General features: G+C 39.5%; 2 protein-coding genes across 11 annotated transcripts in view; one reads left to right on the forward strand and one right to left on the reverse strand.

Moving 5' to 3' along the window:
- The window catches only part of LOC103469128 (multiple PDZ domain protein), a 59,782-nt gene extending 50,067 nt beyond the window's left edge, over window positions 1-9,715 (forward strand). For 3 of the 10 annotated variants that reach the window (XM_008416647.3, XM_008416695.3, XM_008416655.3), the window contains 9 exons: window positions 1,790-1,937; window positions 2,045-2,116; window positions 2,750-2,894; window positions 3,030-3,061; window positions 3,246-3,368; window positions 4,296-4,400; window positions 7,109-7,206; window positions 7,362-7,485; window positions 8,180-9,714. In XM_008416647.3, the coding sequence (XP_008414869.2) occupies window positions 1,790-1,937; window positions 2,045-2,116; window positions 2,750-2,894; window positions 3,030-3,061; window positions 3,246-3,368; window positions 4,296-4,400; window positions 7,109-7,206; window positions 7,362-7,485; window positions 8,180-8,326 (994 nt within the window). In that variant the 3' untranslated portion in view covers window positions 8,327-9,714. Of the gene's footprint in view, window positions 1-1,789; window positions 1,938-2,044; window positions 2,117-2,749; window positions 2,895-3,029; window positions 3,062-3,245; window positions 3,369-4,295; window positions 4,401-7,108; window positions 7,207-7,361; window positions 7,486-8,179 lie in introns of those variants that run through there. The other 7 variants (XM_008416696.3, XM_081609072.1, XM_008416663.3 and 4 more) reach the window with 7 other exon arrangements.
- A 4,834-nt stretch (window positions 9,716-14,549) lies between these two features.
- Window positions 14,550-22,895, reverse strand: tyrp1b (tyrosinase-related protein 1b). Its single transcript, XM_008416636.3, has 9 exons — window positions 22,738-22,895; window positions 21,708-22,066; window positions 21,393-21,501; window positions 20,489-20,702; window positions 18,625-18,829; window positions 16,375-16,542; window positions 15,921-16,100; window positions 14,950-15,096; window positions 14,550-14,864 (listed from the first exon to the last, which is right to left on the reverse strand). The coding sequence occupies exons 1-9, from the start codon at window positions 22,749-22,751 to the stop codon at window positions 14,659-14,661; spliced, it is 1,602 nt and encodes a 533-aa protein (XP_008414858.1). The 5' UTR covers window positions 22,752-22,895; the 3' UTR covers window positions 14,550-14,658.
- Window positions 22,896-22,904: the final 9 nt, after the last annotated feature.

Raw genomic sequence — 22,904 nt, forward strand, 5'->3', positions numbered from 1 at the left:
TGGACTAAACCTTTGGCCATTTGGTGTGACCTATGAATGGTTTGTTAAAAAAAATTGCAATTGCAAATGCAAATGCGACTTCTTTGGAAGCCATATTTTGCACTTTGTAATAGTTATTTATAGAGAAGCAGATTTCTGAGTTTAGTGCAGATTGTGTATTTATTTATTTGACTTTCACTCGTGCATAATCTTTTAACGTCTGTTATGCAAATTAGAAACATTAGATCTCGGTAGTGTTCAGGGACAGTGATAAAACAAATGCCTTCAAAAAAACATTTGGGTTAACTATTATCAATGTCATTCTTGCAATGATAAACAAAAAAAATCCTGGTGTTAAAGGAAGCTCTGAATTCAGTTTGCTGTTTTTCAGGCTAAACGTTTAGCGACAGATTGTAAAGTGGGACTGGATGCTGAATTGTCTCTTATATTGGATTTATTAGTAATGTTTGATGCATATGAGTGAAATACACAAAAAACATCATGAGCACCCTCAGGTGATGCACTCTGTCACCTATCAAGTATGCAAATAATAACCCTCAGTATGAATTCATGGTGTCCTGCAATTGGAGGCTAGTAATGACTTTAGCATTCAATGTATCTATTAATCAATTTTACACATTGCATTGGTGTTAAACCCTCTTGTCAAAGATAAAAATGGAAGAAAAATAATAAGTGCACTCCTGTGATTTTGTGAAAGTTTTGTTCTTCAGTTGAAGTAGAAATTATTATTTTTATTTTTTTGCAAGTGGAAATGTTGTGGTGGAACCAGGATGCCAGAGTTGCTGCAAGGTGACTTCGTTTTGGCTGCAAAGTGCTGAAAATGCATGATAAGTTTGCAAAAACTTATAAAGCAAAGGACTTGCCAATAATCTGTCAACGGGTCAGAGTGAAGGTTAATCAAATATTCCCCAAAGCTATTTTTTTTCCCATCACTTTCTTGTGAGGGACACATCATCTGCAAAGCGAATCTCACAGTTTCAGTAAAGTAGGAACTGCTTTAGTTGCTGTTGTCAAATATTTAAAAATTGTTTTCAAAAGTGATTACAAGTTTTTATTATTTTATAAGATTTTTTTTTAGCCAAAAAACAGTTCCCAACAACTTACTTGGCTGAACAGCTTTTATAAGGTGTGTTTAATCACACATCCACAACATTATAAAGTCTCTGATATCTGTTTAACACAGTTCAGGGTTATTAGGAGATTAAACTGATAGACTTAAATGTTAGACGAGTTAAATCTTAAATGTTTTTAGCATGTAAAGTCAAAGCGGCAAATGTATTTCTACCAGCAATAAGAGTTTGATATGTTTTCATTTCTCCCAAAATTTAGGTTTATAGCCACACTGGTATTGCTTCTGTGCAGAGTGTTTACTCTTCCTATTAAACAGCTTTAGATCTTTATGTCTAAAATCAAGACTAAAAACTAATTTTAGAGTTGCCTTTGACTGTTCTACTTACGTTACTAACAGAAACATAACTGACTTTTCTTTCCTTTCCTTATTTATGACATTGTAATTTACTCTTATGTTTTTATTATGTAAGTACCTTGAATGGTTCTGTGGATGAAATGTGACATGCAAACAAACTTGCTTTGCTTCATGTTTCTCAGCGGTATGCTATGGAAATATTATAACTTGTCAGATTTGGACAGAGTTCTTACTTCGTTAATTCTCCTTGTCTTGGGATAATCCAGCAGAGGACACAGTGTAGTAACAAAAAGTTTATGTGTTCTATAATCTTTCACAAGGTGGAGTTTATTGACCTTTTTGACCTCTGTTTCCTCCAAACAGCGATGACACAGGCATCTTCGTGTCAGAAATCATCAGAGGAAGCGTTGCAGAATCAGACGGCAGCTTGCTACACGGCGACCAGATTCTGTCGATCAATGGGGAAGATGTTCGCGCCGCGTCACAGGAGCATGCGCAGAGACTTCTACAGGTCTCACTCAATAACCTGTCGCAAAAACACAACTACTGTTCTTCAGTTTTTTGTGTTACTAAGTTTTCTCGTCATTTAGATTAAAAATAATTTTTGCTTTGGTTTAGGAGTGCACTGGAGCAGTCCACCTAGAGGTAGCTCGTTTTAAAGCTGGGCTCCAGTATTCCCAGAGGAGTAAGGTAAACTGTTTTCCTCTTTTGACTGGTATGGAGGACCAGACCTGCCATAATTCAGGACAAATATTGAAAGAAAGAATGACTTGATTGTCAAAAAGAACAAAAATATTAAAAGTAATTTTAAATAGTTTTAGATGTACAAAATGTGGCACAAAATGTGATATTAATGTTGTTTGATGTACCTCAGTGTTAATATTCCTACTTAATTGTTCTTAAATTTAGTGTAATTACTATTGGCATTTTTTGTTTCTTGTTTCTGTTTCAGTCTTTGTCATTTTGTCCTTCCCTTTTCATGTATTTTTTTGTTATAGTCTTGGCATCTTAATATCATTCATTTTTTTTGCAATATTTTATAACATTAGAATTATCTTTAATATGTCTTCTAAAAGAAAAAAAATAAAAAGGAAAAATAACAAAGAACAAAATAGATAAGAGAAAAAAATTATGTAATGAATAAATATGAATCAAAATTACAGAGGAAATAAAAACAAAACATTCATATATATTCATAAGGTAATTGTAACAGCTGAAAAAAATGTAATGTACTAATCCAGACTTCTTTTGCCCATAATAATTTTTTTGTGGTATTATTATAGTATATTGCACTATTTTAACAATATTATTTTGTGAATCTAGGAATATTTTCAGTTGTGTTTTATCCAGAGCGAAGCCTCTGACTGCTCCACTCTGACCAGCAAAAGTGGATGTGATTCATCTTTTTGCCACGAGAGGGAGACGGACAACAAAACAGGGAGCTGCAGTAAGCGTTTTATTTATTCAGGTAAAAAAAAAAAAAACATGTACATTTACACTTTACAGTTTTCAATTCAAAACCACCCAGTTAAACTTGTTTGCTCTGAACCTTTACATTTTGAAATGTTTTTTGTTTTTTTTTAATTCTCTTAAATGCTTCAAGAAGCTGAGCTCAGAAAAGTAACAATAGAGAAGGTAAGGGGCTTCAAAATAAAAAAAAAGGAATACATTTTATTTTCTGTAATTAGGAAAATCAGATTTCATCTGTTCCAAAAGGTCCAATTTAGAAGCAACAATTTGTTATTTACATCACAAGACTTTGAGTTTACTCATGAATTAAAGCAACAATATCTTGTCTTTATGTTTGATATCACCACAGGGTCCAGGTGACACCCTGGGAATCAGTTTAGATGGAGGAGTGAGTAGTCCCCATGGCAACGTACCTCTTTTCATTGCTTCTATGGATACCAATGGACTGGCTGCCAAAACATGGAAATTAAAGGTGAGCAATGCCTGTGTGTTTTTATTTGTCTGATCATACGCTGGCAAGGTTTCTGATTATTGGACTCTACTGAATATATCTTATCAATCATTTTGACCTAAAACTTGTGTGCACGGACAGAAGAGGATACACATAGCTACTAATTTAGCTCTGATTCAAAAGATGAGGTGGAAACTAAACTAAGTCTAAATACAATCTATGAACAGAAACAATGGCAAAGAACCGGTTTTAAAATAAAACTAAGGAAAATTGTGGAATTCATACAAAGTATTTTGGAAGTCCAAATAAATATTTGAGGCAGAAAATAGGCTGTTAAAAATATACTACTATTTCTAGATGTTTCCCCCTAGAAAACAAATATCTGAGTTTCTAAAACAAAATTCTCTTATCTATTTATCTATTTATCCATCCATCCATCGATAAATGTGTCAATGACCATGGAGAGAAAGTTTGTTCTCCTTTCTCTCCACCTACTTTCTGCTCCATCCATCCATCAGCCCATCTGTTTATCCATCAACCATTTCATCCATCACTTCAAGTCCTTCTATTCATCTTATCCATCCTTCAATAGATTAAGTCTTTCCATCAAATTGCCCGTCCATCCATCCACTATAGAGAAAAATTAACAGTGACAAAACTGTACTGAAGTTTTGTGTTTACATTTTAAAAATGGGAAAAATTTGACTGAATAATGTGGAAATGTGAGTGTGGAGAAATATGGAATTTTGAAAGGAGAAATGTGAAGGAACCCTTAGACCATTAAAAGCCTTAAAGCCTTAAAAAAAAGTTTCAGCTGAGTTGCTTTAGTTTAAATTTAAATATCTCAGCATATAGAAAAGTTGTAGCGTGTGTGTGTGTGTGTGTGTGTGTGTGTGTGTGTGTGTGTGTGTGTGTGTGCGTGTGCGTGTGTGTATGTGCGTACCCCAGACAGGAGACAGGATCCTCAGCATCAACGATGTGTCCACGGAGGGAATGACTCATGACCACGCTGAAGCCCTGCTCAGAAACGCCACAGGAACCATCAGTCTGCAGGTACTGTCACACTTAGACATACAGTAGTCAATGGATAATGACCAGATGAATAATGGCAGAATCTCTCCAACGTCAGCAAGATTTTTCCTCTGCACTGTCAGAGACAGGCAGGAATACCTCACACTTTAGGTCATTTTTACTTTCAGAAAAGTCAACCAAGACATTACTGTGCCTCTCTAAAAAAGTATTTAATCAAAGAGAGAGCTGACAGTTTGCAGTAGGTCTTTGAATTGATTCGTGACATCAGTAGCACCATCAAATTGTTGTCATGCATCAGTTTTGAATCAAACTGTGTTAACTAGCGCACAAACAATTGAGTTAATTATTGTTATCCAGATTTAATCAGATGGAAATCCTGAATAATAATGAAAAAATACCAACCAAGATATGCAGGATAATAACTGATAACTGTAACTGATAATTTTTCACTTGAGATCAAAATGTACCAATCGAATGGCAGTAAATACTTTGTAGAGTCCCCTTCTGCGTGAAATACAGTTCTTTTAGGGTATGTCTTTATGAGATCAAAATGTCTGTTAGTCAGAGAGCATCTGTGAGCAGCCATGTTTTGGGTCATGTGAGAGATTATATGCTAACCTTAAGTTCATGTTTGGCCTGGTAAGCATTATAGCACATGGATATTCTTGGATTTCTTTTAAGTTTAGTCACTGATTGAAGCATCAATTACGGACATAATCAGAGTAATCAGCAAATAAAAGTATGCTTTTTAAAAGCAAAGCATTAAATAGTGCAACTACTGAAAAGTATTTTTAAAACTAAAATTGTGTAGCTCTAGCTGAGCTTTACCAAAAACTAGATCCATCAAACTGCTTTAGAAAGAATTTGTCTTCCGGTTTTGTCCCCCAAACTAAGCAAAGAAAAACATACCTCAACCTCAAGCTCAGCCTTGGGAGTGCCGCTAACATAAGAAACCTTGAATTTTCTGGAATTAATGAGTGAACTGTGCATGTTTTTTACTTCTGTTAGGAGCCTCAGAGTCTGGACTTATAGTTGACAAAGGAACTCTGAGGTTCGGCTTGATGCTCAGTCTGTGCCGATGTTTTGTCCTTAGCTGAACCAGAGCTGAGAAGCCACACTCACAGACAGGTGCTGAATGCAAGGAGGATTTTTACTGCTCTAATGTCAAGAGAAGGATACTCACTCATCACTGCAGCTTCAGAGCTGAGAGAGGCTTACCTCTGCAAAGTTCAGTGTGCGGTCACATGATATTCCCACTACCTGAGTCTTTCTTTTGCTTGGCAAAGAGACAATTTCCTTGTACAGCAAATAGTACTCCATATTGTCTATGTCGTATCGTGTTCCATTAATACATGTAAGCAAATGTGTTTTCTTTTTACATGCGATACAGTATGTGTACTATGACATATTACATGATATTTTTGCCTCCTACAATAAGGAGTATGCATAGATGAGAACTCCATGGAGATGAGTCTGAGTTAGGAGCTGGCATCTCCGAAAGTTTTTATCAAAATCTTCAGCTTGTTTGTTTTGGCTCCATGTTTCTTCCTGTTCTCCGGTTGAAAAGTGAATTTCCTCCCCAGTCTCAAAACGTCTTCAACCTCTATCAGGTTTCTGCCAGGATTGCCCTGTTTGTAGCTTCATCCACTGACCTTCTGTTCTGAACAACTGAAGAAAAGTGTCCATCATGATGCCGCCAACACCGTGTTTCACAGTGGAGATGGTGTGTTCAGGGTGAACAAGAGACATTTTCCACTACTGTTAGTGTTTTTCATGTAGCTCAGCTTTGGTTTCATGTCACCACAAAGCCTTTATTCCTCATGTCTGTTGTATTCTGAACACAACTTTTTGAAAAGTAAACAGGACTTTATTTTTTATTCAACTCTTTAAAAAAGGTCCAGATGTTTAAAGTGCATAATAATTGTCCTGTCAACATAGAGTTAAGGTATTCTCCATACCTGAACTGTGGATCTCCTCCAGAGTTACCATTAACCTGTTGCTTCTAATCTGATTAATGCCATCCATGTCCAGCCTGTCACTTTGGGAGGATGTCCATACCTTGGCTCCATGAAATATGAAAAGCTTGGGATATTATTTTACAACTTTAAATATCTAAAAACAAAATAATGTCCTCTGTGACCTGTCTGCTGTGCTGCTTGGTCTTCAAGATGCTGTTTGTTCCCTAAAGTTCTCCAACAAACCTCTCAACCTTCCAGAACAGTTTGATTTAAATAGTTCAAATTACACACACATGGACTGAATTTTGTAATTAAGCCACACTGGATTTTTTTTTTTTTTAGTCGTTGCCTTATTAGGACTCTAAACTAATATTAATGTATGCCACTTTTCATTTTTTATTACAACAGTGTTTTAAACTATGGACATCTTTACTTGCATTGCACAATTATAAACTACTTTCACTTGATCTCTCAAATAAAACTCCAGTTTGGGTTTTTCACAAACCAAACTCTGAAGTTTGGGTTTGTAACGAGAAAAAACAAAAATAGTTCAGGGGGTGGCAGTATCTTTACAAGGCTTTATATATGACATTAGAACCTGCTGTGTGTGTGTGCGTGTGCGTGTGTGTGTGTGTGTGTGTGTGTGTGTGTGTGTGTGTGTGTGTGTGTGTGTGTGTGTGTGTGTGTGTGTGTGCGTGCGTGTGCGCGTGCGCGTGTGTGTGTGTGTGCGTGTGGGGGCACGCGTGTGTGTGTTTGTGTTTCTGTATTTAGGTGGCAGCTGCTTTCGAAGGGTGTAGCTCACAGGATCCAAGTGAGGCTCATGTCAGCTCATCAGATCCAACCAGCAGCTGCTCTCAGAATAACTTCTGGTAAGACTCCATGTCAGCAAGTTTTCACCAGTATTTATTTATTTTTCCATTATTCCTGGTTTCACCACTGAGTAAAGATAAAATCACTTGAATGCAGTGTTGGTGCAACCTGGGCCTGAATGAACAGTCATGAGTCTGCTCCCTGATCCTTACAGTCCACGTGTTTATAAGACCATCAGTCTGGAGAGAGGTCTGTCAGGCCTGGGCTTCAGCATCGTGGGGGGGTTCGGCAGCCCTCACGGAGACCTGCCGATCTATGTGAAAACTATTTTCAGCAAGGTGAGAAACCAACTTGTGAAAGTGCGAATTTCAACACTATGTCTTTACGTTGCTTATTTAGTCTGTTTATTTTAACGTGCACCTTTGTAAGACATGGAAAACAGAAACTCCCATTGTCCTGCTCTGCTTTTGTTACAAACCTGTAGGCGGAAATCACAGGCAAACTGTTTGTTTGGATGAGACCTGATGTTGTATTTTCAATTTTAACAGGAGTATCTTCTCACAAACCTCCTTTTCAGAGAAAAGTTTAAAGTTTCCTAAACTGAAACAAAAACGTTAATGTGTGCAAGGACGGCCTGAGGCTGTAGAGCGGCTTGAGCAGAATATGATTCAGGAGCCTCACTGATAATTGGTTGTTATCTGCTGAGATGTTCTTTAGAACAAATCAAATCCAAACTCAAAGCATCAGTTTGTAGCTGCTCAACAGATCATTCTTTGCACTTTTAAAAGAAGTGAACTTTCCATTTCCTTTCAATTTTAACACGAGACAATTTGTAATCTTCGAGTTTATCTATGTTGAAACCATTACATGAAATGTAATTTTATTCTCATTTTCAATAAACAAGTTATGAAAGGATTACTATTTATAATCCCACTGTTTTCCGGAAGTGGGCTTTGTTCTCTACAACAAATACATAACGAGACTCAGTAGTTTGTAGTCTGTGATTGGCGGTGGACTCTTCTGTCTCGGCAGGGGGCAGCCATTGAGGACGGCAGGCTGAAACGAGGCGATCAGATCATTGCTGTGAATGGACACTGCCTGGAAGGTGTGACTCATGCGGAAGCTGTGGAAATCTTAAAAAAGACCAAAGGAACTGTAGTCTTAACTGTTCTCTCCTGAGTAAAACTTCACTGTGTCCCAGAATAAACGCACACATGACCGATACATAACTCCCTCTGCTGCTTTACCAGACAAGAAAACATACAGGTGTAACTGTCTCCTCTAAAACTGCTCAAAGGTGAGGAACCAAATGTGGATGATAAAGGGAATTTCAAGACCAAATGCACCTTCAATGCCTTAGAAAAATAGACATACCTCATAAACTTCTTCACGTTTCACAAATGTATAAAAAATCTTATTAGAAATGGCCCAAACTACAGCAGCATCATTTTTGAAATGAAAGGAAAAGAACACGCGATTTATTTTCATAGAATAATCTGAAATGTGTGGCAAGACTTGTTTTTAACTTTTCTGCCCCGACGTAATAAAATCACCCGGCAGCAAAATGCTGCCGTCGCCATTTAAAAACTTTGACAAGCTATTAATCCTTTTTCAACGCATCCAGTTGTGTTGTTCTGTTATACAGCCCCATGCAATACAGTCACATTAAAATACATCACAGTTCTCTGGTTGTAATTTGACAAAACGTGAAAAAGTTTTAAAGCCACGGATACTTTTGCGAGGCACCATTCACATCATTTGGAGAACTTTTCTCTAAACACATAACACTGTTGAGGAAATTATCACAGCACAGTCAGAAACTGTTGTGTCAAACGTCTCTGACGATTTATGCAACCATCTTGTGTTTATGTGCAGCACTCTTCATGGAAACATAACGGGCAACTAATAACCTTTGTATTTTAATAATATGAGCTTCTGACATATTTAAGCAATAAAAATCAAAATATCTGTCAGGGAACAACAACAATAACAACAAGAAACAGACATGCAGTTGCACACTGCTAACTGACCTCTGTTCACTCAAAGGGAACCTCCCAATACGCACAACATGCCAAGTGCTTCTGCCAATATTTTGTAAGGCAATAAGGTTTTAGGACACTGTCTTTGAAGGCCTGATATTCATTTCCTCTGTATTTCTGTACCACATTCGTTTAAAATGTGTCATGGTTTCTCACATTCTGAATGTCGTACATGACCTGTGGACAGCTTTGACAACCGCGTTATGTCTGGCAGTTAGAGAATCAACATGCTAAACTTTGCTTTTTCTTCTTAGCACTTGTTGAATGTGTTTTTAGTGCAAAGTGCAATCTACATCTAGCATTTGCTCTTTTTGATTTAATTCACACTTTATTTTAATTGAAAACTGTCTGTTTTAATTGTCTTTAAAAAGCCACAGCACTTACACTTGTGTGCATTATGTAGCTCTGTGTAACCGATTGTATTAAAAGTTCATTTATTAGTTTTTTAAAAGAGTCTTAAGAGTTTTTTTTTACTTTGTGAGATATTCATGTACACTGTGTAAAACACCTATAACCTTTCCCCCCCCCTGCCTAACAATTGACCAGACTAAGTCTTTCCTGTTTTATCCAGTTAGGATTACAATACTTCTTTTTCCAAGATAATAAAATATTGAGAGGATATTTTTTTTCTCTTCGAACTCAAAGATTACATACATATTTTTAGTATTTGTTAGACATGCCTTCAAATTGGATCAATGGTTTTAGATATTCTTCCACAAGCTTCTCACAATAGTTTGGTGGAGCTTTCACCCATTTATCCTGACAGAACTGATGTAATTGAGACAGCTTTGAAGGCCACTTTATATCTAACAATATGCTTAGAGCGACGGTCATTTTTTAGGACCCGCTTGTGTCCAACCTTTAGCTTCCTGTCATGACCTGTGAGGGTTTGTGTTTTAGTTTTTTGTGCGTGTTTTCATTATTTGTTATGTCTTTCCATATCTAGTTCATTCCTGTGTTTTGTTTCTGTACTGGCTATGCTCTTTGTGCATAGCCAGTACAGTGCTGTTTTGTTTCCCACTGTTTTCATTAATATCCTTCTCTTAGTTCCCCATTTAGTACTCCCACTCAGCTGTTTAGCATTTCCTGATTAAACACACCTGGTTTCTATGAAACCTCCTCCGTTTCTTCCATCCTGCTGCCCTGGTTCAAAGTCCTGCTCTCCTTGTGTCCTCCCTGTAAGTGCCTGTTTGTTCAACTGTTTCATTGCATCATGTGGCTTTTGCATTTTCTGTCTGAAAATTAGTCTTTCTTTAACCAAGCTTTCTTGCAGATGTTTTGAGATGTTGTTTCAGTATTTCCACATAATGCTCTTTTAGCATGAAGCCATTTATTTAGTGAAGGGCACTAGTCCCTTCTGCAGCCACATCCTCCACCGTTGGGATGGTGTTCTCGAGTTTGTAATGTTTCTGCCTTTTTCCTCCATATGAAGCAGTTCTCATCATGGTCAAACATTCAAATTCTTTGGCCCTGAGCATATTTGCAAGCTGGATTTGCATCGTATACATCCAGGTGGGCCTCCATTTAACTTATAAATTGACCAGTCGGAAGTTTACAAACAATGAGGTCATCATCTGGACTTTTCTAAATTGCTTAGATTTGTGGTTTTCTTAATAAGGGTACATTTCTGATTTTTTTTTTTTTCAGATGTTCCATAAGAAGATATCTTTTATTCTAGAAGTTATTATTAATATTAACTTTGGTACTTGTAACCTAAAATAAGAGTTTTTGCTATTTCACCTGAACAAAAAGCTTGCGTGAAAACAAAACCAGTGAAACAAACATCTTAAATATGATTGTTTTAGTATGAAAGAACACAGGAATGTGCCTCTGTAAAACAACAACCAGAAAAAAATCGGAAGTCTCATTCAAACAGCAGACGAAACTGGTGACAACTTAACAAACAATACAATTGCACACAAATGTCTCATTTAGGAAAGTGGAGGCATCTCAGGAGAGCCTGTCTGCTGCCTTCGCATTAATCAAAGCCATCTGTTCACATTGCGAGCTTTACTGAAACCCAGCCATCACAGTCTGCCTTATCCTGGTCCAGATGAACAATTGCTCGCCTGCTTGGATGAGGAGGCTTTTAAGAGATGGAGATATGGCAAAAGGCTTGTTCATTTCAGATATTTCCCTTCAAAAACTTTTTCTTCCCCCCTCCCCTGAATTTTGGCCCGTTGTTCCTTATCTTTGCCGCTGAGACTGCAAAGCTCACCAGTGAGTTTTGTGCTGCATCTTAAATTAAGATAATTCTCATGAGAGTACACTTGAAAGGTGCTAATGATCCTCCTGTCTCTGGAAGGGTAGCAATGGCCAGGAAACTGTTCTGTGCATGACTGTCACATCTATTCATATTCATACATCCAGAGCAATGTGTCTTTTTTTTTTTTTTTTTCCCCTGCCACTGTCACCTAGTGCTGTCCAAATGTCGATGGATCCAAATAAGAAAATCTTCACCATTCAGTTTGAGGCTCTTTTTCAGAGTACCATCCTACGCTGCAAAAATGCCAATCCAAGGTAATTCAATCCACTGCTGAGTCCTTAAAATCCGATTCCCCTCAAATTAATATAAAAATACCCCAAAGGGAAGACTGACTGGAACTGGTGTACGCTCTGAAGGCTTGGGTTTAATTGCAGCGTACGTTTAGGCGCCACCACCTTCGTGTCATCCCTCAACTCCGAGTCTGGGTTGTCATGGGCAAATGAGCTGGACTGATTGGAACCTCAGTACACAGAAGCATGTATGCCCATGTCACTCATTTTAACTCTGTGTCATAGCCTAAAGCTAGAAGTAATTATGCTCAGTCATGCAGTTATAGAAGAGAAGCAGAGTACATCCAGGAGGTTGGGAGTTATAAAAATTCAGCTGTTTTACCAAACGAGATGGGACAGGTAGAATACGGATTTTGGAGATGTAATCCTGAGCTGTGGCTTCATGTACCGAACTTTTATTAGATGGAATCTCTGTATATTAGACCTGTTTTGGTTTAAAACTTTTATTTTTCCCTAATCAATAAAGTGAAGAACATTATCTTGCAAAAAAAAAGGTTTAGTTCGCCACAATCACAAACTATTAATTTATTTTTTGGGAGGGGTGGGGGGGATTTTATGTTGTATGTACACCAACACAAGGTAGAGCATAACAGAGTTGGAAAGGAAATGAAACATTAAAAGAAAAACAAGCATGCATTTGTACTCATCTGCCTCTCCTGAAATTCCTCTATAAAGAATTCTGAACCAACTGTGACTAAACTTCAGTCTAAATATGTCTGTTCTGCAAAAGGCTTAAGGTTTGTTAATAAACGAGTTTCACACAGAGATACTTTATAAAACAATGCCCCAAGCTTTAAACAAACGAAGGACCACTGTTCAATCTTCCAAAAATGAAATATTTGTCTCTTTCTATTTTTGACATCTAGAAGAGAACCAACTATTACAAAGCCATCCACCTAATCTAACTGGCTCTTTAAGAGCGGCAGAGATTCTCTGTCCAGAGGAAAAGTCTGCTGACAGGACAGTACTCCATAAATTTGGACTTTCTTATGAAGTAGCAAGAAGAAAGAATCCCAAAGTCTCAATGCCTGTTTGGCTCAAGCCATTAAAGGGCCACTGCAAACATGTACAATAAAACTTTGACCTTAAATGCAACCCATTGTCTATTGCAGAAAACTATCACTGTGCTACACCCTGAATAAACCATTCCCACAGGGAAACATGGTGTAGGCAACGTCATGCTGTGGGGAAATAAGAAGAGGGATGACTTGGAGATAGATGCAGCTAAATGCAGGGCAATCCCAGAAGAACAAATGTGAAAGAGGCAGAAGACTGAATTGGGGTGAAGGTTCAGATTCCATTCAGAGAAAGACCCTGAACATAGCCAGCCTGGATCGAAGCATTTTCATCAGGTAGACTGGTCCTGTGAGAATCTGTTGCATGACTTGAAAATAGATGTTCACAGATGCTTTTCATCCAACTTGACAACACTTTACCTGTCTTGCATGACTTAAACTTCTACACGTGTAGCCCTAGAAGAAACGTATCCTAAAAGACCTGCCTTAATGGTAGTAAAAGCTGATGTATTGACTGAGGCCCTAAATCATAATTCATACTGCACATTTTAGATTTTTAGTTGTATAGCAGCATGAAAACAATGCATAACGTTTTTTTACTTCAAAATTGTTGAATACTTTGATGGTTTATTTTATAAAATTGCATAGCTGTACATCGGATTTTGTCAATATAGTGTGACAAAACATTTGTGAAGCAAAGAAGTGCTGAAAAACCCGTTTACAGTTTTACTTTACTCCAATTATTTTTATGTTCTCCTGTCTGTTAAATGCAACAATATAAAATATGTTATAAAAAAATGCCTCTTCACCACCGTTACACTGTGAGACATCTCTTAAGGGGTTCATAAAGTCTGTGCTCAGGCTTTTAGGCTTCTAAAAAAACGCCACATGGGAATAGAAATTCTGTGGGCTGTACACGTTTGTTTGGAGCTGCTCAATGTCTTGCGAGGCTATTGTATTTTCAGATAATCTGACGTAACAGTTGGCTTTTACTGGCAAACGGAGAGGTCACGGCGCGGGAGAAGGAGGGCCGCTCATTCTTTAGTTGAATCTAGTGCCTACAATGTAGTGCAGAATTCTTTTAAAATGAACTGAAAATCTGGTTATGACTTACCAAAAACTGGACAAAGTTGAAATGCAGCACTCTTAAATATGAGGTTTTCTTATTATTTTTCTTTTTCAAACTATGCAATTTGGGTGATTCAAATATAAAATATAGTTTGGTTGAATTATGTTCAGCAGTTTTCTCTCACTGCAGAAAGAGTGCACAAGATCTTGTACAAGCTCATTTGCCCTAATTTAGCCTTCACACCTTGAAAATCTAGACAAATGTGAGCTATTGCAGTAATGCTTCCTATCCACATGAGGGCGACGTGTGTTCTGTTATCAAGACGTTGCATCTCTCTCTGAATTAACCATTCTTTAGGTGGACGATTAACATTAAGTGGTGCGATTTGCCAGATGGCCCCAGGCTTTAGACAAATAAATTTGCACGTGCAGCAAAAGGGCTGTCTTAAGATCAGTCTGCGGTCTGTTCACACAGCCCTGCCTGTTTACTTAATGACAAGGATGGGTAAACAACAGAATGACAGAAATGGGGGACGCAAACATCGGAGCAGCCTTTATGGTGTGATCCATTAAACCTTAAGATAAACTGGCAGAGTGTGAGTCGAATATGAGATTAACATTGAGCAAAAGGGGTGAAAGTGACATTGTTTCTAAATTATCAAATGTGCATCAGTAATGTAGATATGTGCAATTTAGTAGTAGATGACGCAAAGAAAGCACAGGTTCTGGGTATAAAACCACCTCCGCTTTATTAGAAGAGATTGGTAAATAAAATAAAAAAAGTCAGAAGAAATGTGTGAAGTCGCCAGGCCCTCTTCAGACAGAAGTCGACTCAGACAACAGACTGGGGCTTGTCCAGCCTCCTGTCCTCCTCTGAGTAACGCCTGTAGGTCTCTGCCAGCAGTGGCTCCAGGACCTCGGCCGAGCTGTGGGAGCGAGCACGCACAGCACAGGCGATGACCCCGCCCACAGCAGCGACAACCACCACCGCCACAACAATGGCCACCGTGATGATCTCAGACAGGGTGAGGGGACGAGCTGCGTAGGAAAGGAATGCAGGTGAGGTGAAACTGGGTCATTGGGAGCAAAAATGTTAATGGATGAGTGTGAATGTGCTGCTCACCTGGCCACTGGACCTCATACGAGTATCCCAGGTTTTCAGGGGCAGGGACAAACATCTCGGCATTGGTGACAGGAGGCCAAAAAGGCACCATGTTGAACCTGCGGTTGTGTCCAATCGGGGCGTTTTCTTCTGGATAAACTATTTCACCTACCGGCAGATGGTCACAGCTGTTACACGTCTTTCTTTTGCCACAGCTGAATTTACTGTGCTTTGCAAATGTACACATATAGTTTGAACTTTGGCACATTTGTCACATTACAGCAACGGTGTATATCCTGGACAACCAGTCCAACCAGCCAGTTCATCTCAGAACAACACAGAGACTCACTTTCAGCTGGAGTTTGCATCATTTTCTTCTTGCTACTCTTTTTCCTAAAAAGGTCACATCTGTGGCGTGAATGAGTAAGAGTTTTCCTGTCACCAAATTTCAGTGCATGAGATGTGAATCTCTGCAGCTCATCCAGAGTTACCATTGTAATCAAATCTCCTTCTTTGATTATTTCTCTGCTTGACCAGCTTGTCGGATTAGGTGGACAGCCATGCCTTGGTAGGTTTCCAATTGTGCAAGACTCTTGATTTTCTGATGATGCTCTGTGTCTAAAGCTTGGAATATTTTCTGTGACAAACCTCTAACGCACTCACAGAGCAGCTGCATTTGTGCTGAGACAAAAATACAAAACTCAGTTGATCAAGTAGGTGACTTCTGTAGGCACTTAAATGCACTGGATATCAGAATAGAGTGCTGAATATAAATGTGAACCATTTTTTCTAATCGTGAACGATTTTGAAACCCAGGCGTTTTTTTTTTTTTCTTTTACTTGACAATTATTCTCTTGTTTCATGTTAGAATAGCACATAACAACCCAGGAAGATAGACTGAACATCATATTTGTGAGAAGGGAAAAATATTTAAGAAGTCTGAACACTTTTCCAAGAAATTGCAAGCTTATGAGGCTGGACTCTGAGCGTACCTGGCTGGTGCCTGCGGAGCCACTCGTCGAACACCGCATCGGTGAAAGTGTGCAGCAAGACAAAGATGGGATCATTAGGAGACAGATGAGTCTGCCCACCCGTCCCGTTGAGGAAGAGGTGAGCTAGATTGTGGAGGCTGCGGATGACGGGGTCGTACATCCCCTGGGGGGCACTGTAGCCTAGTTAAAAACAGAACAACAAAAGAGAGAAAAGAAATGAAATCACTGATTTACCAAAATTAGGAACAGCAAATGCTGTCTTGGAGCTAACCATATGTGCATGTGGGTGGAGGATTGCAGGAGAGAGAGTTTCTGGCTTGAGTTTTCATCTCGATATTTTCACACGCAAACTTCAGCTTCTTTTCCTGTGCAACTGAACTGCAGTTTTCCCTTTCTATGGATGAGGTAATGGCAACGCTGCTTTAGCTGTGAATAATAGCCGATGGCCAGATACCTTCAATGCTGTTCCTGAAGCTCTCAGAAGAGGTGGAGTAGTAAGGTGGAGTGTCGAAAGTGTTAAGCTCCAGACAGTCCAGCACATCCTGGGGCTCCGGCAACCTCTGCACCATGGGTCGTGCCACGTTGCCTGCTGGGTTCCTCCTGATTGGACTGCTCTCAGTACCTTGAGGATAAGGATAACGCACAAGGACAGAGTCAAGGTTGCTTGAATCAAGCAAAAATAAGTTCCAGTTATACAGTTGGGCCTTTAAATTTTTATGCTCTGGCAGAATTTCTGCTTTTGTGGATATTTTTGGGTTAGTTCACGAATTGTCATACAAGAAGATTTCTTTCAATGAAGTTTAGTGGCTGGGGGAAGATATTTATCGTCAAGCTATTTCTGTTTTGTAATTTATAAGAACAGAAACTACCAAAGTCACCTGCATCTAAGGGACGTAGACGGAAGCATCTCTGTTGCAGCTGTGGATAAAGCAGTTTATTTTTTCAGATGCCATACCTTCCCAGTGTTCTTGGCAAAATCCACAAGTTCTTGCGAATTCTTTGGCTCAGTTTTTTGAAATATCAAAGTAGTTCAATGATTGCATTGTCAGCAGATTGAGATTCCTTCAATTTGTTTTGATCAGACATTGTGTTTTTGCATTACTGTCATGTTGAAATGTTCCAGATTTGTTCCATTTCTCTTAGTTTCACATTCCTGAAACATTAGAGATCCACCTCTGTTTCACTGTTGCTGCTATCGGGACTATGGCCATGATGATTTTTGTTCTCATAACTCAAAATTACTTTACACCACAGGTTGTGAAGCTCACTGGTCTTTTTGTCACAGTGAAGGCTTTCTTCTGGAAAAGCATTTGGCATTCCAAAATAAACTTTTTTTTCCCCGTTTCCTTAACAGCCGCTTTACTTTTCCTAATACTTGAAATCAACAATGGCAATACAACACCAGGTGATCTATAGGGAACCCAAAAACTTAATGACTTTTATTTATTTATTACCTGCACCAATCTAATCAAACAAAACAGGTGAGGGGTGTGTTTAAACTTGTGTGTGTTAACTTGTAAGTAGATCATAATGGAATAAATTCAAGGTTATGATCCAGATCACTTGGTCAGTTGTAGTCGAAATTTCAGAAAGACCAAACACAATTGTTTAACATTGAACAGTTTCACCTGAAAGCTCAACGTGACTGGTCCAAAAGTTTCTGTATGAACTCTGAAAAATGGCAAATCTAATATTCTACCAGCGTGTGTAAACTTAGGAGCACAGCTGGATGTCATTTACCGTCTACTTCCATGTGGTACATTGTAGCAGTCAGATCAGTCTTAGACATGACAGGATGGCAGATAAATTTATTTCAATCGGACTCAACGGTAGTGTGTGGGGGCTTTAGAACTGAAGTTTTCTTCTTTCTTCTCTCTCCTGCACTCGTGATCTGCGCCTTTCTTTTCTCTCCTACATGCGAGCAGGGGGGCTACATAAATGGGTTATGTGTGTTTGAAGATTATTCCCTGAGATCAAAGGAACTGTAGACTTGCTAGATTCCTGTCTTCAACAAGCAGATGCACAAATGAGGCAACCCCCATTGCCACCCTCCTCCCCCAACCCATTTAAGGAGCAGTTGCTTGTTAGTGCGGGAATTACCCGACCTGTCAAGACTCTCCATGGAAAAGAATGAACACTCGTACGTCGATCACTTGTATTTTTACCTACTTCAGTCACCCTCCGCCCCCTTATGTGTTTTGACAAAATGAGATGTGACTCAATTCCATACAAAAAGAAAACTTTTAAAAAAAGCAAAGAACGTGACTAATCTCCTGGAACGAGAGCTGATCCCAATACAATCAGTCACTTTTAGCAGCTCATGCAGCTTTAAGTCACAAAAGTCTTTTATTCCGTCCTCAGTCGCGTGACCTATTGTGGAAAACATGAACATTTCAGGAAGCGCCATTGTCCTCTAGTGGGGGAATATTTCAAACTCTGTGTGCTCTAGTGCAGCCCAGAAGGCAAACACTGACAACCAGAGTAGTTTCAAACAAACTGTTAATAGCCAGCAGTATTGAATTTAGCACAACAGCTGTGAGGTATTATTTATAGCAGCTTATGTTCTACATGCTCTCTTTACAAGCTTTTTGCCCTCTTTTTTTGGATGCAGCTGAGACGATGTTGTACATCAGCAGCACCGCTCGCCTTCACGGCGAGGCGAGCGGCAAAGGCGAGTGTCTGTGCGGTGTAACTGGCTTTTTACTGTTGCAGACGGTGCCCAGCACGTCGTAGTCCTCCACGCTCTCGCAGACGACTCTCCACTGAGAGAACACGGAGTTGGGGCTGATGGAGTTCATGTCGAAGGCACTCCTCGCTCCCAGCAGCTCATCGGTGCAGATGTCACATTCGCTGCCGCCGATGGCAAAGTTCCAGTATGGCAGAGCAAAGGTGGAATCACCCAGCATATCCTGTTCAGTTGACATGAGGGCAAAATTATGCATGGGTGGATTAAATGATTAATATTAGAGGTGTGCCGATCGATCGGCCACCGATCCTTATCGGCCGATTTCCGTGAAAAAGTGTATGATCGGTGATCGCCGATCACGGTCTCTTGTTACCGATCACACAAACCGATCACCTGCTTCTCATTTCTCAGCCTGTCTGTGCAGCTGGTCTCCTCTTTCCTTCACTCTGCGCAAACGCGCAGCAACAAATCCTACGTGATACGGTGTAGAACTATAACGCACTGAGTGAATGAGGACGTTCGCGTGTTGTGGCGGAAAATTGAAGCATGTGGGGTGAAGGAGGTCAAAATGCATCAACCCGACGAATCTAATGTGGCATAAAAACAATGACATACTTGACGGAGTTTGGCTACATCGAGGCTCACTGCAGTACAAAAGACGTATGGAGGATCATACAGCAGGTAAAGCAGCGCACAGCTACAAACACTCACCCGGGTTATTAGCATGACGCTCAGAAAGTTAAACAAATAACCCGCAAAATTAGTTAAGTCTTCGAGCTGCAATGTGGTTCTGATCTCGCTGTTGAACCGCTGCTATGCGCTACACTTAGTAATATTTCACAGACGGAGCGCCGCTTCTGCTCCACCTGGTAGTGACTCTCACACCGAACCTCTGCTTAAAGCTGCAGCATCTAACCTAAAAAAAATAAAAATTACATGCGTATTAAAACTTTCGCTATCCTAACATGAGACAGATAATCTCTGAAAAAATAATCAATCTCCCTGTTCTGCATAATTTCTCCGCTCAGTCAGAAACAGCCAATCAGAACTAGCAGTAATCAGCTAGCCGCCATGCTATAAGGAAGTTTTCATTCAGTAACTCAGGATTGTTTATTGTAATGGATCCTGTATTTGCCTTTGAATGTTAAGTTTTATACTTGAATTTTTTGGCAATGTTGAGAGGTTTTATTTTGACTCTTTGCATTATTTAGCCTCTTCAGATCCGTCATATGTTTTCAGTCTGTTAAAGATAATATTACTGATAGCAGTACAATTTGCAGAATGCCTGTTTTGTTTTTTTCTTGGAAAAAGTTATTAAAAACAAGTTTTTGTCTAAATTAAGGTGAATTCATGGTTCCTTTTTCCACATAATGTAACCGGTAGTGCTTATGATTAAAAAAATAATAATTATGTGATCGGTATCGGTGATCGGCCCTCATGGGTGATCGGAATCGGCAGGAAAAAACCTGATCGGCACATCTCTAATTAATACTAATGCGTATATATATATATATATGTATATATATATATATCACCTTAACCCTTTATTTGGGGGCGGGTTGTGGGGGATTCCTTGTCAAGTTAAATGTCTGCCTTCTTTTGGTATACACAGGGAAGCAGATGTTTTTGTAACATACTATTTACATCTAGCATTATATACCAGCTAGCATAGTAGAACATGCTAGCTGGTGTACAGCAGCTAGCATATTACAGCATGCTAGCTGGTATACCACTTGTATCGTAATCTTTAGAATTAATCTGCTTCTGGTGGGGAGCCTAGAAAGACTTCTTCTGATAATCATTTACAAATGGCTAAAATCAGCCATTTGTAAAATCAGTGTGTCAAGCCACACTGCAATATCAATATAAAGCCCCCACTTACCTGCATGTCTCTCTCCAGTTGCAGCAGATGAAATCGATGCCAGGTGACAAAACCTGGACCTTCATGTGAGAAGTCCACACCTCCAAAACTAGCCTGGCCCGGTCCAAGGTATGTCTTACTGACAGAGTAGTAGTGGCTCCAAACAAAATAGTTGTAAATGGTGACATTCTCAAACTGCGGGGTGTTGCCATCGGGTCCTAACACTTCCTGGTACCTAAGACACATCAGGAACACAGTTCACTAGAGTTCATGAAGCATCAGATGATTATTTCTACCTTACAGCCAAGTCTAAGCTTTTTCACAGGGAGACAGACATTTTGGTACCCACAAGAAATTTTAAAAGCTATTCGCTTTTATTTTTAGTTTCATTGCTGTTTTCTCAGCCAAACCATAGCTTAATTTATGCTAGTTAAAGCTGTCGACTGTATTACCTTTAGCTCATCAGTTAATATGACTTATTCCTCACATTCTTCCTCACTACAGTCGGTGTGCTCTAAATGTGCCAGGACTTGAACAAACTTTTTGATTTAGTGACAAGCAGTCCTTTTACAAAATGAAACACAATACGTTCCTGAGATTTCAAAGGTTATGTGTGGCTGTTAGGGAATTTTCCATACAGATGATTTGCTCATCAGGCTAATTGATATAGCTGGTAGCATTCTTATAATTTCACTTCAACCAGAAGTTGGTTAGGAATACAGGGTCACATTTAAATGTCTGTAAAAGTGCAGACAATGTATAGTTGTAGAGCTAATCTGGGGGTGCGGCTAATTACTTGTTTGCCTTCCAGCAACACGAGAGTCTTTTCCCTTTTCTGTTCTTTCATGCTAATCCAAATATTTTTTTCTCCTTTGAAATCTTGTACGTGCGACTAAACTCTTAATGTCATAAAACTATGACATACCTTCTTGTGCAGATGACCAGGTCAGGATGAACTGTCTTTTTAGCTTGGTCTAGGGCATTTACAAAAGCCTGCTTCTCAGCTGTGCTCATCTGCATGACATTCCTCCTCACTAGAGTCAGGTTGGCAGAACAGAGAGAGAGAGAGAGAAAAGTAAATGTTAATAACATTTACCATTTGTATTCTTTATCTGCAGATGATAAGATGCTCTCTTAATCCCAGAAGCGGATGTGATTGACTTGTGAAGTTCTAAAGGGCGTACCAGGGCACACTGCATTGTCTTGCATTTTAAAGACTAAACAGAATCCATTTTCTTACCTACAGAGATCCTCTGATCACAGTTTGGCCCAGTCAAACCGTGCTTGCAGCGTCCGCAGTTGTAGCCGCTGAAGTTGCCATTGCACTGGCAGGTGCGGTTGAAGAATCTCAGAGGCCACCTCTCCCTGTCGTCACGGCCTGCGTACGGGTACTGTGGCCCGTGGCGACGACTATCGGCAGCGATTGTCACACATTGCCCTCTTCCTGTGCTGGAGCCACACTCATCCCCCGCTACGCCCGTAGGGGATGGACAACACTGGCCGCTCCGCAGCCCCTCGGGAGTGATGCACTCTCGAGGGAACTGGGCCCAAGCGAGGCTGGCACACAAGGTCACCACCAGTGGACCCGCAATCCACACGCTAACACAGTCCAATTCAGTTTGCAACAGGTTAGAAAGAAAAGACAAAGTTACTTCAGACATTTTAAATACTGAGATTATGATGCTTCGTACCTTTTAAAAACCTTCATCACAGATGACATCTGATGCAAAAACAAAAAAGCTATTCAACGCTAAACTGACACACACTCCACATAAGCTCCACAACAACACAAGTGGGTATGCATTCTTTTGTTGAAGCCAGTTGACTCAACATAATCATCAAACCTTAACTTCATAGACGCCCCAGCAGGCAGTGAAAGTCATTATTCATAATTCACAATCCCATTAGCCTTCCAACGTAACAAGCTCAAGCGCTTTCAACAGTAGCTCGTGAGAGATGATTTCCTCCCTCTTTCTTTTTGTAGTTGGATTTGCTTGTCTTTTGAAGCTTGTAGATTAGGAATGAATGGAGTGACTAATGACTTTGGAGCAGCAAACGGAGATAATAAGATCTCAAGGAAATTACCAATGAAAACAAAATGGTGATGGTTTACATCTTTATACCTTGGTAGTCTCTAATCTCCATACAGCGTAGTCTCATAGTGATTGCCAAGGCGTTGAAGCGGTCATTCATTTTATTAAAAGGTAAGATCTTTAGTTGATTATAGTACTTTAGAAAAAAAAAGCGGAGAACATAAAGCGGACCCCTACCTCTGATGATGCATGCTGCTCCTCTGTTTGCAAAATTGTGACCCTACCCCCAAAGAATCAGCCCATTTCTCTGATTCATCTTAAATAGCTTTGGACACATGACCGGACTTTTGTAGAGCTGGAGCCAGCCTGCTCACACACATCCACGAGTGCCGTGCTCCACAAAG

This window comes from Poecilia reticulata, chromosome 1 (genome assembly GCF_904066995.2).
Source record: "Poecilia reticulata chromosome 1, P_reticulata-male-v2, whole genome shotgun sequence".
Classification (NCBI taxonomy): domain Eukaryota; kingdom Metazoa; phylum Chordata; class Actinopteri; order Cyprinodontiformes; family Poeciliidae; genus Poecilia; species Poecilia reticulata.

Bases quoted from the DNA above. Each gene is read 5' to 3' on its own strand.
- tyrp1b (XM_008416636.3), bottom strand. The intron at 20,703-21,392 runs GTATGTCATAGT...GATGTGTCTTAG, and splicing joins CTGGTCATCTGCACAAGAAG to GTACCAGGAAGTGTTAGGAC. The intron at 15,097-15,920 runs GTACGCTCAGAG...ATCTGCCGGTAG, and splicing joins GCTCCGCAGGCACCAGCCAG to GTGAAATAGTTTATCCAGAA.